Source organism: Limulus polyphemus, unplaced genomic scaffold (genome assembly GCF_000517525.1).
Source record: "Limulus polyphemus unplaced genomic scaffold, Limulus_polyphemus-2.1.2 Scaffold401, whole genome shotgun sequence".
Classification (NCBI taxonomy): Eukaryota; Metazoa; Arthropoda; class Merostomata; order Xiphosura; family Limulidae; genus Limulus; species Limulus polyphemus.
Window position 1 is genome coordinate 321,077 of NW_013666011.1, and position 12,931 is coordinate 334,007.

General features: G+C 32.5%; 1 protein-coding gene across 1 annotated transcript in view; it reads left to right on the forward strand.

Annotated features, from left to right (window-relative positions):
* The window catches only part of LOC106457990 (peroxidase-like), a 29,238-nt gene that overhangs the window by 5,096 nt on the left and 11,211 nt on the right, over positions 1-12,931 (forward strand). The window contains exons 4-11 of the mRNA XM_022384108.1: positions 3,158-3,249; positions 5,245-5,353; positions 6,230-6,447; positions 9,484-9,657; positions 10,919-11,086; positions 11,384-11,485; positions 12,017-12,139; positions 12,261-12,502. Of these exons, the coding sequence (XP_022239816.1) occupies positions 3,158-3,249; positions 5,245-5,353; positions 6,230-6,447; positions 9,484-9,657; positions 10,919-11,086; positions 11,384-11,485; positions 12,017-12,139; positions 12,261-12,502 (1,228 nt within the window). The remainder of the gene's footprint in view (positions 1-3,157; positions 3,250-5,244; positions 5,354-6,229; positions 6,448-9,483; positions 9,658-10,918; positions 11,087-11,383; positions 11,486-12,016; positions 12,140-12,260; positions 12,503-12,931) is intronic.

Here is a 12,931-nt window from a genome sequence, read left to right on the forward strand (position 1 = left end):
AATAGGAAATATATAAAAAAAATCCTGAATGTCCACTAGCGTAATACATGACAAATTTTGTCTTACATGTCATCATCCCTATTTTATCCATCTCCCCTGGAAAATGTACGAAATTAAATGTAAAATGCTCTTTATAACATCGTTATTGCTCAAACAGACTTATGGCCTTCAATTTTGTTTTATTACAGAGCTATCAAAGAGAACATCAGACCCCTCATGTCCACTTGTCACATCCTCTCTTTCACAATTTGTTGCTAGTTCTCTCTTACGTTTTATTATATATTACCTATAACCAATAGAAAGTCAAGGTTTTCATCTATCAAATGGCATATTGTATAACATTGTGTTTTGAACAGATAACTGTCAATGTCACTCTGAGTAGCTACATCATTCCCGTGGGAAAGTTAATGACTAGCTTGGATAGATTTCTAACGGCTCTTGTCACAAAGTTAGAAAGCCAGGAAAATTTTAGAAGTGAATTTGTCTACTTTTTGCATGTTAGTAGTCTATATTCTTTGGTGTATTATTTAATTAAATAAAAATTGTTAAGTGTTTTACTATAATCACTTAAAAACCAGGCTTAACTCTCATTGACAATCGAGGGCAAGAAGAAAAAAGATTGGGTAAGTACTTTATTTCTTGTTTTTCGTTTTCAATGTTATAAAAGTAACTAAAATTAAAAGTGCGGATCATTTTAAGTTATTTAAGACTAGAATAGGTAAAATAAGTAATAACAAAAATAATTAATTAAATTTGTTCACGAAGCACGCAAGCGAGCAGCTGATGGGTAATGTAATTCGATAGCGTATCTGAGCTGCACTTCCCCCAGTGATTTACAACTTATAATGGCGCGGATAGCAGTTAGACACGGTTCATGGGCAATAAAACAATATTTCAATTTAATTTAATTAAATTATAGATAGATGTATAATGTTACGAACTTAGAACTATTTAGGATAAACGAATGTAGTTTCAGGTTACAATTTGAAGTCATACTAGAAAGAAAAGAAGGTTAATTTAGGTTTATTTCGATTTTTTTGGTGGTTACGAGGACGGTCGAATTGACCAATCCAGTGTTCAGACTAGGGTAGAGAAAATAACATATAAACTATAAGGATTTAGTGAAAAAAAACGTTTGAAATGCATTTAGGAGGTTTTAGGGATTACACTAAGGAAATTTGAGATTTTTGAGATGGTGAAAAGTATTTTTAATTTTAACATGAAAATTACTTTGCACACGGACTATTCAAAACAAATAATATATTCATGGACAAAACTTTATTTTACTTTATTAAAGTACTTCACTAAGAAATATGCCTTTTTGTATTTGAATGACTTGTAATATTAACTGAAAGACTGCCAAATTTCGTGAAGATATACCCAATATATAGAGTTATAAGTATTAAATTAATGTCAACTTTAAACGAGTACAGAATGTCACGTAACTCGGTCAAATCGACCGACCCCGTGTCGAAAGATTTAAGAAAGACTCGCTTTTTGAAAATTCTTGTGTTATCGTATATTCCTCTTTATAATGTGGATAACACATAGCTTCTTTCCAGTAGTGTCAAGAAACTTTTTTCGGATCTTTAGAAGGAAACTACAGTTTTTAAATGACATTATCCATCTCTAGTTGTATTTCTATTTCGTATTTATACCAAAGCTACTAAAGCTATCTGCCGCCATACCTAATTTTGAACTACTGACCAGAGGAAAGGCAGTCAGTCAGCAACACCCTACCATCCACGCTAAGAGATGGAATTAACTATCACTCTTATAATGCACCCAGAGCTAAAAGTGCGGAGCATCACACAAATTCAAGCACGGCTTGCCTTCTCCAACGTCATGAGATCCACCACAAGACCTACCCGCGATCATACACTCTGGAATAGAAGTTTATATAAGTACTTCATTTGGATTGTTTAGTTGCTAGTTTATTTGAAACAATCTGGCATTTATTAAATCTAAAGTGAAAATATTTTCCAAAGAGAAACTGGAAGTCTTGTACTCATTGTGTAGTGAAATTTGGCAAACATAAACAAATGTTATATAGAAAAACAGCTTTGCTTTGCAACTACTAAACTTCTGAAAATAATGTGGGTACTAGTTGAGTTTCTGGTTGTTGTTTTCTATTCTGAAGCAACATAGAATCTTAATGAACACCAAATTCCCAAGTTTAAAAATGTTCAGACCAATGAAACCTTGTTGCCCATTAAAGGCAAACCTGGTAACTTTGATACCATACGAATCTGATTTTCACACCAATGAACAACCTTGCTATTCATCAAGGGCAAAGCTAGGTAACTTTGATAATCACGTGAATTTGATTTTCAGACTAATGAACAACTTTATTGCACATCAAAGGTCAATAACTGAGTGGTTCAGCATATTCTGTACGTTAATATGGACACCAGTTACAGTGTTCAGGGTTACATGAGGTGCTAAAATACACTATAACTGTAAACATTATACTAAATACACGTATCGGCCAAATTAGTTGTATTTTGATAATTACATAAACATTCTTGTCTTTCTGATAGAGTTAATTTTGTTTTATACTGTATAACGTCTTAGCTGGCGAAACGTGATCCAGTTATACTACAGTTCTTGGTTGTGGAGGCGATCAACCCCTAATTATAATTATATCAATTTCTCTATATATTTAGTTTCCTACAACTTGTGCACCAGTCTTTACTGAGAAAATTCCTGTTAGGTTATCAGTTACTGTTAAACATGTTTATCAGCTAATTAAAATCAATTACTTGCACACAACTATAAATACTAAGACACCAATTCCAGTTTCATCAATTTTAATACGGTATAATTATGGCGCTATACATATGTAAACGCTGCTTACTAACAATGTAATAAAGATTTTGCTTCAATTCTAGAAGTTGAGCACTTGTGTAAATGAAGAACGATATACTTCTTACTGTTTAGTTCTGTGCTTAATTACGTATATGATCAATGTGTGTGTACATAGATATGTGTGCGTGTGTATGCAAAGGCTAATAATCTACATAGCTATAAATTAAATTGGCAAGGTGTGTGTGTGAAAAAAAAACTGAAATATAAAAACTTTGAAAACACATATATATACATATATCTATTGACAAAGTCGTTGAAAAGTTATGTAAAAAAAAATATATTATTTCAGCTTAAAAGTAGCTGCCTCATCAAGATATGGAGAAATATGCATTACCTATGATGATATTAACGGTGCTATTCACGAAGCTCGGACGCGATATGGTAAGTGTTCCCAAACTGAAATTATTGTTATGGGTATAATGTACTTAATTATCATTGCTTACTTTCTCTTAAAGACTTTTATTACTAGTCCAGGTATTTCCTAGCAATCAGTTTTTCTATTGGAAGTGTGTCAAAAGTCCACTTAGGCCCATTCAATTGCTTTAATAGTATAAATGTATACTGTGTTGGTGTTGGGCTTAGGATTATTTTACAGTAGGTGTCTGTGACTTGTTAGCGATAAATTCAACGATAAATGAACAGTACACACACTTCACTTGTTTTCAAAATAATATATATATTAGGAACAAGTTCAACGCATCTACAACAAATTATTTACACTATAGAGATTATATTCATATCATAAACACTATATATGGTTCTCTTCTTGTTGTCAAAAGTCCTTTTAGGCCCATTCAATTGCTTTAGAATTTCAGCTGACAAACCTATCTATTTTTCTATAATACTATCGTCCTATTATTCTGTGTATAATTCACTTACAATTGTGGTGCAGTATAATTCTCTTCCGGTAATCGTTTGGTCTTCTTTCTTCAAAACATCCTCAGTTACTTTTGTCAAAATGTACTCAGGCTGATTCAATTACTTTAGAACCATGCTTTGACGGAATGAATTCTTCTTCTTATCTCTTTTCCTACTGTTAGTCTTACTCTAGCATATTAAACGTTAGGCCTATCACTTCTACGGCAGGTAACTTCACGCTGAACTTTTCCTTGGCTGTGACTTTACTGTCTTTTCCTATTTTCTGTCTGCTGTTTCTGTTCGTCTCACACTATTCATATGTTTATCACTTAATCGTCTGCTCGCCTTCTAGAAATCTTTATTCTCGACATCATTGTATTGCACGCGATATTCGATAGTCTCAGCATCAATGAATTATAAACACAACTTCCAACAAGCTTGTTTTTAACTCTCTTATTATAAACAAAATTAAACAATCATGAAATATTAACTCACAAAATAAATAAATGAATAATATCTACACTGAACAGTCTTTTATATCATGACAAAGTGTTTAGCTCGTTAGTTATAAAATTATGCTGAAATTAAGGATAACTGATTGCTTGTCACTTGACTTCACACACAAAAAAATGTGCCTTTAAGGCATAAGCTACACGGTGAATTTACTAATGCACTAACTGTTGAGAGCTCAGGGGAAAAGAACCCGATTAAAAAGTTGCACAAAAATCTCTGTGATAAAGAGGGGGCAAACAAAACAATTGTCCCAGACCAGAAAATTGCTGTGGGTGGCACTGTATCGTAACTCAACAAAAGGACGTTACAGTAGTAGTGGCTAAATCATTCAAGCCTGGAATGAGTGGTCTGTTGCCTGTAATTAAGCTAATATAATTTTAGGGTGTGTTTATGGGCATAGTTATTACAAAGCAAAAGAGGTAATTATCTCTTTATAAAAACTACTAGCTGGGTCTTACTGGAAGTACTGTGTACAGTTTTGGTCTCCTCATGTAAGAAAAGATATTGACTTATTGGAAAGGATTCAAAGTAGGCTTACTATACTGATTCTGGGATGGAAGGGTTACCTTATAGGGACAGGTTAAGATCTCTTAACTTTTTTTTTGAGAAAAGAGGAATAAAAGATGATCTTATAGAAGTTTAAAAAATTATCTAGGGGATCAATAGGATAAAGACCCCTGATTTATTTGGGCTGTATTCTGAAGACAGTAGGATAAGAGACCCAAGTTTAAAAAAGAATGGATGATGCTCTGAAAACTAAAGGGTGGATTTAAATATTTACTTTTGTTGTATGCATGTTATGTCTTCAAGGTCAGCTATCGGGCAAAGGACTGTATCTTCGAACGAGCATAAAATTTATGTTTTGTTTTAAAGATCTTGTAATAGTATACTATAGTTACTACCACGGAACCTATGTACATAATGGGAATTCATTGATTACAGACCTAAGTTTAGTTAGATATAACTATTTTATAACGAGTTGAAAGCTTATTTCATTTCTCCCAGGCCAATTGCCGCCTCAGATACATGATTTATCGTCTAACTATCCTGAAGCCAAACACGTAGCTCCAGTAGGTGAAGTTTTAGAAGAGGCTACTCGAATTCTGGCTCACAAGTATGTACACATCCTTCGTAGCTATTGCAAGCATTTTAGAAATAAAACTACAAAATATAACATTACTGTTCTTAACGTGAAGATATAATTATAATAATAATAAAAGAAATTTATGTTTTTGAAAATAATTTATCTTTATTCACATTCGAAATAAATTTGAAAAAAATTGCTTTCTGTTTCAATTGTTTTAAAATTGATACGTTGTCCACTCACAGTGGCTATGAAAAATATTGTTAATCAACTCAAAAAGACCCCCCATTGTCACAGCGGTGTGTATGAGGACTTACAACGATAGAAACCAGGTTTCGATACCCATGGTGGGCAGAGCACAGATAGACCGTAGTGTAGCTTTGTGCTTAATTACAACCAAACTGAAAAATATTTTAAAGACAACTTTGAAATAAATCATCATTTTAAGTTCGTGTTTCATTAAATATTCATTCACAATAAATCAATTTCGTTTTATTTTTTACATCTTTTCAATTTTGAAAACAATCCTTGTTTATCTCTTCTATTACAAATGATACTCTACATCACCTGAAGCTAGAACATTTTTTAAGTTCATAAATTTTTGAGCCACTTTTATTTGTAGTTTTTCACATATTTCAATTAAATGTAATTAACCTAATATAAATACGATATAAGAGCTAAAATAATCCACAGCTTCCTTTATTTTTTATTAATTATCTTTTCGAAAGCTTGCTTGTTTTTGTTTTAGAGCAAAGCCACGTTGGACTATCTGTTGTGTCCACCACGTGGAATCGAACTCCTTATTTTAGCGTTGTAAGTCCCTTTCGAAAGGAGAGAAATAAATTATAGAGTATAATATTTATTTCATCTTGGATGTCATAAGTCAGTATTACTTTTGTTTTGAAGGTTCCGTTTGTCGTTTGAAGTTATAATAAACGGTTTGCCGCAAGTTGACACAACCAAAACAGTAGCAAAGGAAATTTGCCCTACTTTCTTAACACCTGTGAAATGTGAACTGAGCCGTTACCGGACACTGACCGGCATGTGCAACAACCTTGAACATCCTTCTTGGGGAAGTGCTCGATCGTCAATGATCCGTTATGTTCCGCCTGTCTACGGAGACGGTAAGTGACGCTAACGGTGATGTAGTTTAGTAAAAAAAACAAAGTGAAATAATTTAATCAACATAATAGATATTATGTTAAAACATAAAAATTACATAGTCATACATAAAATTTCTTTTTCCACTTAGTTAATCAAAAGCTATTTTTTCTAAGCCAATTTCACATTAGATTTATTGATTTTGGGTTTTAATCATAAAATGAAAAATTTACAATTACTTGCAAGTTTTTGTGCTAAACTTCATATCTTATAATATTTATTGAATGTAATAATAAGAAACATAAGATATGAAAAATATTAAAGCTTATCTGTTATAAGGTATTAATTTATCACGCAGCTTATTAATGCGGGCTACCTTCATTGGGCTAATATTATTTTTCAGCTAACTAAATAAATTTAGCAAAATATATTCATAATAAAAACAAAATATAAAATTTGCATTTATCTACCGAAATGTATTCGCGGGTTAATCAACAATGTGTTAATTAATTTTGTTGTATAAACATTGTTAACAGCAATTTGTTTTATATTTTAATTCAGTTTCATAATCTTCAAATGGTAAGGGTACAGTGATAAGGCTATGTAACAAACTATGTAACACGACAAGTCTGTGAGATATTGGATGTCTTGAAGTATCGTGTATGATGGTGTCACTGTAAGTCGGTTTTCCGAAGATCTTGAAGGAATGTATGCCGTTATTTCTGTCAATATTTAAGTCCAAAAAATTAATGTTTCCGTTTTCACCAAATTTCATCTCAAGTTAATAAACCTTTCGAAATCCGATTTCACAAAAAACAAGACTAATCTACTAATTAAAGGTTTAAAATACTGTCCCAAAACCAGGTGAAGTGCAAAAGACTGAAAATCTTGCAATAGATATAGAGGTAGTATTTAATGGTGAATCTGACTCTGTAACAAAGAATATATGCCATAAAATCATTCAGACTTCTTCCTACAACTATGCTAAAAATGGAGATGAGGAGTCCAAGCCGATGAAATCTAAAATGAAAAATGATAGTTTTATAATCACAAAAGCGGGCAAAGGTAATACGACTGTTGTACTTGAAAAACAAGATTATCACGGTAAAATCAACGACTTCCTTGATTATAACAGTTTCACGCTCCTAAACACAGACCCCACAAAATCCTCTAACAACAATGTTAAATCTTTGTTGAAGCATTATGAATCCTCGCTCGCCACGTCTGTATAGACTTCCTAAACTACACAAAATGAATATCCCTATCAGACCTGTTATTTCCTATACTAATGATCTTACAAACTAGCACAGAAAGCCCAAAATATTTTAATAAATCTAACTGGTTTTAAACCTAAGTTTGGTATAAAAAAACTCTCTGGAGCTTGTAGAAAAAAAATCGAAAGAGAGATACCAATAACGCCAAAATTATTTTGTTTGGCGTTTGTAGTATTTTCACCAGTATACCTGTTAAATTGTAAGTGATTTAGTGGATAAAGAAAAAGTATACTCTGTTTAAGCCCAGGAGTTAAAAACAGTAATAATCACTTGTCTTGATCAGAACTACTTCAAATTTAATAATCAAATATATAAATAGAACAACGGGTTAGATATGGGTTCTCCTCTCTCTCCCTTGTTTAGTAATGAAAAAAATACAAAACATGTTAAATAGTGATACAGATATGTTGATGATGTTATTTATCTCTGGACAGGATCCAAACGTCAACTCGACACTTTTGTAACTTTTCTAAATTCACAAAACAAATTTATTAAATTTACTATGAAATTTGGTGAAAACGGAAACATTAATTCATGGACTTAAATACTGACATAAATAACGGCATACAGAAAACCGACTTACAGTGACACTATTATACACGATACTTCAAGACATCCAATATCTTACAGAGTTGTTGTGTTACATAGCCTTATCACTGTTCCCTTGTCATCTGAAGATTATGAAACTGAGTTAGAAACTATAAAACAAATTGCTGTTAACAGTAGTTATACAACAAAGTTAATTAACACATTGTTGTGTAAAAAATTGAAAGCCATAAGCTTAAAATTAATATACCCACATACTGTACCAAACGACAACAAAAAGAAAAAGAAATGGCTTAAGATGAGCTACATTGGAAACCTTCTCATAAAATATGTAACACATTGAAGAAATAAATCTACAAACCAGCCTTCTACTATAAAAACAACCTAAGAAACATGTTATGTAACAACAAGGACAGAATCGAAAAGTACAGTGGTGTTTACCAATTAACATGTCAAGACTGCAATAGTGTATACATAGGTCAAACAAGACGTTCCATAGAAACGAGAATTAAAGCACATTCTAGAAGGTGGAAATTAAGGAAAATGGAACCCACCTCATCCCACCTTATTGAAACTAAGCACCAATTTGATCCAGAAAAAAAAAAAACTGCAAAATTTTACATATCTGTGAAAAAAGTAAAAACTAGATAGCCTGGAAATTTTAGAAATAAATAGAAATCCAGAAAAAGTTCTAAACGACCAAACCAACTTAAGATCCTCCCCACTCGTCTCTAGGTGAATGCCAAGGTGACTTCCTGTTCTTTGTTTAAACATATATATAAACCTTGTTACAAAACAGTTCAGTCTGTACCTGATGATGCCTCTACTGGCGAAGCCATGGTCGTGAATAAATGATGTATTTGTGAAACGAACAGTTGTCCTGTCTTTCCTCAATTCTGTAATTTACGTGTTTAGATCACTTTATTCAGCTTTACGTCTAGTTACAGTTGACTTGTTCAACTTTGGTTTGGTTACTGTAAAGCACAAAGCTACACAATGGGCTATCTGTGGTCTGCCCACGGATACTGAAACCCTATATTTAACATTGTAACCTTCTAGACTTAATGGAGGTGGGGGGGGTGCTTGTTCAGGAAATAGTAAAATACATATAAAACGATTATGTCCAACCTTACAACTAGCTGGTTCAAAGAAAAGCAGTACAACTTTAATTCGTTATCAACAACTTAAGGAAATTTTGATGTCGCTTCATAAGTAATGTGGGTTTTCTAATTATTTCAGCAATTGCTGCTCCTCGTGTTTCTTCTCATGATGGATCGAAACTGCCTAGCCCTCGAGTGGTCAGCTTTGTTATGCATCATGACGTCGGCCAGAATGACCGTCAGCTTTGCAATATTTTGGTAGCCTGGGGACAGATGATTGACCACGACATGACCTTTGCTGCGCAAACTTTAGGTGAATATATTTTCATTCGATGAAAAATTAATTTAATAATTATACAGTGCCCGTCCAGGTTCACAAATTCATTGATATACTCGCATGCATTTTAGTTAATTATTAATTTGCTGAGGACTTTCCTTTATATTCCTTTTTGTTTGCTTTAATAGGATGAAAGAAATGCCACCATTCACAAAATAAAAAATTCTGTGAAAATAATTTTTAAGCATAAAAATTCAATCATATGCACCCGCGTTTTCTATCAATGTCTAAGGATTGTTTGGAACTTCAGCAATGATCAAAATATACTCATAAATAGAACAAGGGATCCTTTAAGAAATTCAATGCAAATGAACTGACGTAGTAACTTAATTCAAAATAGATTATATTTGTGCCGAAATGTTGGTTGTTTTAAACTATAACACTAGATCAATGATGCAACGAACCTTCAAAATTTATATATTTTGACAGACATTGTACATACATTTTTTCAATTCCAGATATCCATATAAGAAAATGTAAACCTTTTTGTGGCAAAAACCTAGATTAAAACTTTTAAACAACTCTCTTATCAGACTTCGAAAATCGGTGAAATTTTTGTCTAGTTTTATTCATTATTTTATTAAGTTTTAGCTCTAATGAAAGTTTCAACTTGGAAATCATTTTGAAAGCGGTTTTTGCGTTTTATTGTTTTGTTGTTTATAATGTTATGCAAACATATAAATCTAATGTGCTTGACTAGGAAAATATTTGTTGATATTACTATTTGCTTGGAACTTTGTATGAAATTGGCAAGATTTTTTTTTTTTTTTTTTACCTGAATGACATTCCGCTTTTTGTGTTCAAGCATTATTGAGGCTAGAAATTGAAGCCTCAAACAGCTCTTGGCAGATTCCTTCTTAATCACATCTAATCTAACCAAGGTTGTATGGAAACATTAGAATGTTTCATAAGACTAGTGCCATCTAAAATGTTTTGAATTAAAAAAAAATGTTCCAAAAAAGCTAATCCAGCATTACAGTTTCGTAATTCTTTGTGGCTGGCGTGTAAGTCACAAGCTCAGTTCCATAAAACTAAGTAACATCGTTAGATTTTACATATTGGAAAAAAATATATATATTTCTTAATACCACGGTGTTTATAATTGTTATTATATCATAATATAAAGAAAATTTAAAGTTACATTTAAACAAACAAACATAAAAGGAAAAGATAGGTATCCTTTGGACAAAAAACAAAACAATTCTTTCTTCATTTCCATTAATTTGGCTTTCACTAGATGAGCGCAAAATGGACATCGAATGTTGTAAGTATCCACCGGAACACAGGCATCCCAACTGTCTCGTCATTGACATTCCACACGATGACCCTTTCTACAAGTTCTTTAACCGACAATGTATGGACTTTGCTCGAATCCTACCAGGAGTGAGACCCGGATGCACTCTCGGTATGTGTATATTTCGTTCTTTTGAGTAATCAAACACACACAGAACTAACCAATACTTTTGCACCTGTAAAATTAATTGTAGATAAAAATAGTAAAAACGACACGTTCATAAATCTTCTAAATATAAGCTGTTCCTCTTGAAATGTGTAATAACAACTAGTTCAGTTAAGTACAAAGCGAATGTTTCAGTGTACATAATTCCAATTTATAAACGTTTGTGTTAGTCTTTATATCACAAGAACTAAATCTAAACTTTATTTGTATGGCTGTTAGCTAATCATGTGATAATTAACCCAGGTCCTCGTTCTCACATCAACAAAATATCTTCATATATCGACGGTAATTTCATCTACGGAAGCAACCACAAAGTAGCAAGTAGGCTACGTGAATACCGGGGAGGTAGGTTTAACTAATCCTTATTTCAAGTTTGATTGTTCTTAAAATATACAGCACCATTTATCCCAGGTTACTTGAAAAAGTTTACGACAAGAGGGATGAATTTACCCTTTATTGATGTATATTTATACCATACAATAAAATCATGCAAAGGAACTGCATCAGTGATTTAAAGTTAAACTGTTGTGAATTTTAGTTTTACTACCTTCGGAAGTCGCGGTTTACATATATTTATATATAATAAGTGTCATAAATGAATCTAAATTACTGTGCTTTATTGTTAGTTTTGTTTAGTTAGGTTTTTAATAGAGAAAAAACTCGTTCTTCTAAAGCATTTGTTCGAACTACAGAAGATCTTTACCTTAAAACAATACGAAACAGATTTACTTCTGATTAAATTTTTGTGCATCAAAATGTTATTGTAAATTCGACGATATCTGTACACACAAAATTCGTATCCACATATAAATTGATTTTATCCACTAGGTATACAACATTTTACTAGTTTTGTTATTTAACGTATTTTTTATTCAGGTCGTTTAAAGACCCTACCGCTGTACCGTGAGTTAGGACTAAAAGACCTTCTTCCTATGAAAATGGTGGACCCTGACGTCGGTTGCATGGCGCGGCCTAGGAATATTTATTGTTTCGATGCTGGTAAGTTTAAGTTGGTTCACGACCACAAAATAAGAAATAAATAATTATTATTGCTGTGTATTCGTATTTACTTTACCTTTTAGTAGCTTACTAAGTTCAAGTAAATATTCTCATTACCTAGGCGACGTACGTGTGAACGAACAAGTAGTGTTGACTGTCATGCACACCTTGTGGATGAGGGAACACAACCGAATAGCTAACGCTCTCTCTCACATCAATCCCCATTGGGGGGAAGAAACCCTTTTCCAGGAGGCTCGCCATATTGTGGTGGCTGAGCTGCAACATATTACTTATACGGAATTTTTACCGAAAATCTTGGGTCCTGAAACAGTGAAGAAATATGGCCTAATAATCCAACCACATGTAAGTACAATGATAATCAAATTCTAAATATTGTAATTATATATGACAACTGCCTGCTTTGTTAGATTTATTATTGTTCCTAATTTTAGTGTAGTTTTTTTTTGTAAGGTTGTGAATTTCCCATAAAAGTAACATAGATCCTAATTAGTTTAACCATTAACTGTGAAGTCATTTTATTTAATTACTAGCTGAGTTACCCGGCGCTGCACGGAGAAAATTTAGATTTGAAATGTATAGATCAGTATTTTTTTTCAGCGAATTATTCAGTAAGTAGATAAAAGCTGTGATGCGAGAAATAAAAAAGCTTTTAATCAAACAAATCTTTATTTGAAATTAGATCGTGTTTGAGCTTGTCTTGTTCTTTGAGCCTGAAGTCGTACATCATGTTGCTCCTCTGTTTCTTGCTCTCTGTAAGTTGTCTTAATGTTT